General features: G+C 46.8%; 1 protein-coding gene across 1 annotated transcript; it reads right to left on the reverse strand.

The window, feature by feature from the left end:
- Positions 1-2,481: 2,481 nt before the first annotated feature.
- LOC147434374 (cytochrome P450 78A4-like) lies at positions 2,482-4,662 on the reverse strand. Its single transcript, XM_086490858.1, has 2 exons — positions 3,491-4,662; positions 2,482-3,405 (listed from the first exon to the last, which is right to left on the reverse strand). Exons 1-2 carry the CDS (start codon positions 4,559-4,561, stop codon positions 2,761-2,763), a joined length of 1,716 nt encoding a protein of 571 aa, XP_086346984.1. The 5' UTR covers positions 4,562-4,662; the 3' UTR covers positions 2,482-2,760.
- Between the last annotated feature and the right edge of the window lie 314 nt (positions 4,663-4,976).

Genomic DNA, 4,976 nt, shown 5'->3' on the forward strand with positions numbered 1-4,976 from the left:
TGGACAGATTCATCTCCTTGCATCAGCACGGGTTTATCAAAGGAAGGTCAATATATGACAATATCTTGGCAGCAATGGTTGGCATTGAGTATGCAGCCTTCACAAAGCAGGAGTGCATTTTTCTTTAGATAGACCTAGAGAAGGTGCATGATAGTATTATGTGGTCCTTCATTGAAGATGTCAAGAAATCCCTGGGCTTTTGGCCTCACCTTTGTTGACTTATTCACACTCTGGGTGCATACAGTCAATCTGAAATCTTCTTCAATGATAGAATTGTGGGCTCCTTTCAAGCCAGATGGGCTTCTTTGAAGCCAGAAGACCTTTAATCAAGCAAGGATGCTCCCTGGCACGTCTTCTCTTTTCCATTGGGTCACATACTTTAATAACGATGCTCGAAGCTGCTACTGCGGGGAGAAAATTCAAGGTTAAACTTTGCTCGGCAACGAACAACTCCTGGCCAAGATGTTCGCACATCACTCCCTTGTCTTTATGAAAGTCTACCCTCAAGTACTTAGGAAGGCACTAGAGATTGTGCAGACATTTGTTGTGGCTTCAGGGTCGAAGTGTAGTATTGAGAAGTCTAGATTGATCTCCTTGATGAAAAACAACTCATTTGACCCATCAGTCCGGCCTGGGGAGGTTGTGTCTAAAGGAAGGATATTTTCACATTTGGACACCCCCTTGGGGGTGGATGTTACACACAAGCAAAGCTTCGAGTGGGTCCTAGAGAAGATCCATAGAAAAATAAGAAGGCAGGAATATGTGTTGCTTCCCTTCCTAAGACGAGTCAAAGAGATCAATTTTGCAGTGCAAAAGTGTTGGTGCAACATGGATATTGGAATGGGGGAAATTAAACGAGGCACTTTAGGAACTCCATCTCACACTGGTCCCCTTGGTTGTCTAAAGCTGTTGGGGTAATTCTAAACCCTTATTGGAGAGAAATTGCTAGAACGATGAACAATAAATAACTCCAGTGGTGGCTGATACATTCCTGGAATGGAAACAACAAGCACAGGAAATCCTCTGACCAATTGATTGCCAAGTTCTAACTCAATGGTACTTAGAAGATTCTTGTCGATAGAGTTGTAGAAGGCTAGATAACATCCTGATGTCAATTAGGATTCTACTTTTAAGTGGAAATCTCAGAATGTTGATGTAGGATTCTACTTTTAAGTGGAAAGCTTGGAAGTGGCCCATGAGTAGCCAATTCTTTAAACCTTATACCAAAAGTATGGCGACCAAATTCATTTGGTTGATTCTTATATATTTCAATAGGCTATTAGGGTAGAGGAGCGAGTAGGGAAACAGGTGCCAATAATAACACTCAACACCCTCCCAAAAGAAGCACAATGGCGTTTGGGTTCTTGGCTTATGAGAGCTAATGTGGGGTCATGCCATTCGTTGAAACCTTGGTTCAAACTCGGATAGTGCACATCCTTATATTAACGCCCTATCGTCCTCAAATGACTCGATGATTGTTTTTTGCATTGAATGTCGTACCTTATCGCAAATGTTTTGTGCAACAATTTCTTTAGAGCGACCTCCTATGTCATCTGAAAGCCCTACTCTCAATGCACTTTTTTTGTGCCCCTTGCAACCCGAAATTGACCATGCAGGGAGAAAATCTACCGTGAGCAAGTTAGACATACCCTTACTAGCCCCTCTACCCCGGTCTCCCCAATCTAAGAAAATCAAAAACCCTTTCAAAACATCTTAAGTGCATAAGTGAAGGGTGCGTTTAGAGAATGAAAAAAAGACCATGGAAGTAAGTGGAAAGTCAAAACAGACTTGTGTCCAATATATAATTAGAGATGGTCGAGTGCAGCTTTATACATTTGTGTTTTTGTTTGCTTATTTTCTTTTTAACACTCTTTACATGGTCCTTGCACTAGGCTAACTTGTTATTTTTGATATATTTCAATAGGCGAACTTGTTATTTCTGTTGTATTTCAATAGGCTAATAGGCTATGCCTGTTCTCAAGTTGGCCTATTGAAATATATCAAAATCAACCAAATGAATCCTCGCTCTTGAGGTTCTTGAGATCTTTCTTAGCATCCAAAACAATCAGTCACGTTATTCTACCAAAAAGTGCTTTACATAACAATGCGAATTCAGACCATAAAGATTCTCGTAATGAAGTTCTTGACAAGCTTGTTGCATATCTACTAACATAATCTGGCGGAGGTCGTGACACTTTACACATGTCACGTTTTACGAAAAGAAAGCTATAAGCCAAAAGTGGAGGAGCAAAAAAGAGAGGGAGAGCTCGAGGGGGTGCGAAGGAGAGCCGGCAATATTCGTTGCGAAAATGGCGCTATCTTCATTGTAAATATAAATCGATCTGATTATTTCCCATCACTTACTATTAGGAAGAGTTTTATTGGTGGGCTATACGGCTTTCAATCACTAAAATCAATCTTTAACTACTAGGAAGAGATTTAACAGAAATTTTCCTATCCAACGACGCCAATTAAAAGGAATGCCCAAACCAAAAAGTATATTAGAACATGCCAATTATGATAAGGAAGCCAAAATTGGTTAATTTCGCCGTTACAAAGGGGTTAGACTTAATTACATCTTGAGCTCTTGAATGAAGCTGTTCTGTAAATAGCTGATGAGTGGCCTCATCATCTCATGCGATGAGATTAGGGGATCAAAACCGTGTGCAATCGGAGATTTTAATCGGGGTGCACAATCCTGCACTGCGGGAGTCAAGAGTTAGGGGGGCATGGACAAAATAGCGGAGAGATTGGCAGCAGCTAGAGACACTGCGCTAGAGTCGGAGGGGCGCAGCTGGCGCTACCAAATCTAGGGGAGGGGCAAACAAGGAGGGGATGCTTCATTTCACAAGACAGCTTGAGGTGGTCGAAGAGACAAATGGGAGTAGCAGGGTGCGGTGCCCACCGGAAGTTGATAAGGAGGCGGGCCACCCATAGCTGAACAGTGGCGTAGCCCAACGCCCGCCCGGGACAGACCCGCCGCCCAGCGCCAAACGGCGCCAGCCTCAAGTCTGAACCCCTTATGTCCACACTCTCCTCCACAAACCTGTCCGGACGAAACTCCCCGGCCCCTTTCCATATCTGCTCGTCGTGTGTAATTGCCCACATGTTTACCATCGCTGTCGTTCCCGCCGGCACCACATGCCCCGCCACCTGCACATCCTCTGTTGCTAGCCTCGCCCACGACAGCAGCGGCCCTGGCGGATGCATCCGTAGCGTCTCCTTTATCACAGCCTGCAGATACGGTAGTTGTGGTAGTTGCGACTCCTCTATCGTCCCATTGGGCCCGGCCACTGCATCCAGCTCCTCTTGTAGCCGCTTCTGCATTTCTGGGTGCAGGGTCAGCTCTGCCAGAACCCACTCTGTCAGAATTGCTGTAGTGTCAGTGCCCCGGAAAATCATCTCCTGTTCAGCGGTAAAACCTGAGTTAATTGCATGAAAAAAAAATTACTATTTATTACGTAACTACAAGATTTAGTTGATTACGCACCCAAAGCACGGCAATCATGTCGTCATCCGCCAGCTTCTCCGAGTCGTCCAAAGAGAGCAGCACGTCAACGAAATCCGACTGGTCCCCGCTTCCGTGAGATTTCCCGCTTAGCCGATGCTCGTCTATTATATTTTGGACAAATTTCTTCACCTCGCTAACGAGCGTAGAGCACCTGGATGATATGCGCTTGGTGTCGAGAAAGCCCAGAAGGTTGAGCCAGGCAAGGTGATCCTGCCAGTTCACAGCCCCCAGCAGCTCAAAGCCCTCCCTCACCATGGCCTGCAGCTGCTCCCCTTCTTCACACCGAGCCCCAAACTCATATGTCCTTCCAAAAACAGTTCCCATTATATTATTCACAGCCGCTCGCTGTAAGTACAGTCGCACCGGCACAACCCCGTCCCTGGTCATCGCTGCTCCCATGGCCTGCAGCATGCGTGTCGTCTCCTCCTGCCTGCGAGACTCGTGCTCTGCAATCCTGCGGGGAGCAAACAGACACGTGGAGGCTAGACGCCTAAGATTGCGCCAGTAGGCACCGTGTGGCGCAAAACCGATCGCTCGATCAAAGAGGAGCGATCGGGCAGAGGATTTGATCGGACGGTCGGCAAAGGAGGAGCTACAGAGGATTTCTTTAGCTACATCGGGGACGCAGGTGAGGATGACGCGGGTGTCACCGAGGCTGAAGGCCATGAGAGAGCGGGCGGAACAAGAAGTGGCCAGTTTAGCCAGGCGGACATGAGCCTGATCGCCCATTTCCAGCAAGCTTCCGATGACCGGCCATCCTCTCGGCCCAGGGATATAATTCCGGAGGCCATTTGTCTGCGCTCGGCCCCAGGCAGTCCCGCCGGGCGTCGCCCAATGCAGCATTACAGTGCAAGCCCAAAGCATAACGGCGCCGCTAATTAGCAAAGAGAGCTGCAGAGAAGAAAGAGAAGGCAAGGAGGCCATGAACGGAAGCGAGACAGACCACCATGGCGCTTTCTCCGAGCGTAAGCTCAACGAAAGTTCCATAGCGGAAGCGATGCAGGGACGTAAGGATAGTTGCAGAAGGAAGAGCAAGCACGGAAACGACATTGAGAAACTGTCGGAGCTGATAGCTGCAAACAGCCGCAAGAGTGAGCAAGGAGACGAGAAAAGACTGACGCTGAGAGATTAACTTGGGTGGGTGAGGAACTCAAAGGCGAGAGAGACTTCTACCGAATGGTGAAAGCAGCCCCCCCTTTATATACTTGACAGTAGCATTTTGCTCACATAGCGGCCGTTATACTTAGCAGGGGTATTACTTATTACATCCCGCTTTTACGCCTCATAATTAGTTCCAGGTCCTGACTAATCCAGGTCACACAATTTGCACAAACTCCAACAATAAGATACCCCGCCAGAACATCTATTATGAATTTATGATCTCAGGCGCCTACATTCTCTGGTATGAAAGTACTTTTAACGCACTGTTTTTATTACTTCTTTTCGTGCTTCTATTTGGCCCCTT

This window comes from Adiantum capillus-veneris, chromosome 19 (genome assembly GCF_014529385.1).
Source record: "Adiantum capillus-veneris isolate H3 chromosome 19, ASM1452938v2, whole genome shotgun sequence".
In the NCBI taxonomy this organism is placed as follows: domain Eukaryota; kingdom Viridiplantae; phylum Streptophyta; class Polypodiopsida; order Polypodiales; family Pteridaceae; genus Adiantum; species Adiantum capillus-veneris.

Excerpts from the sequence above, each read along its gene's own strand:
- LOC147434374 (XM_086490858.1), bottom strand. The coding sequence starts at position 4,561 with ATGTCGTTTCCGTGCTTGCTCTTCCTTCTGCAACTATCCTTACGTCCC. Across the intron at positions 3,406-3,490 it reads ACATGATTGCCGTGCTTTGG|GAGATGATTTTCCGGGGCAC; the intron begins GTGCGTAATCAA and ends ACCGCTGAACAG.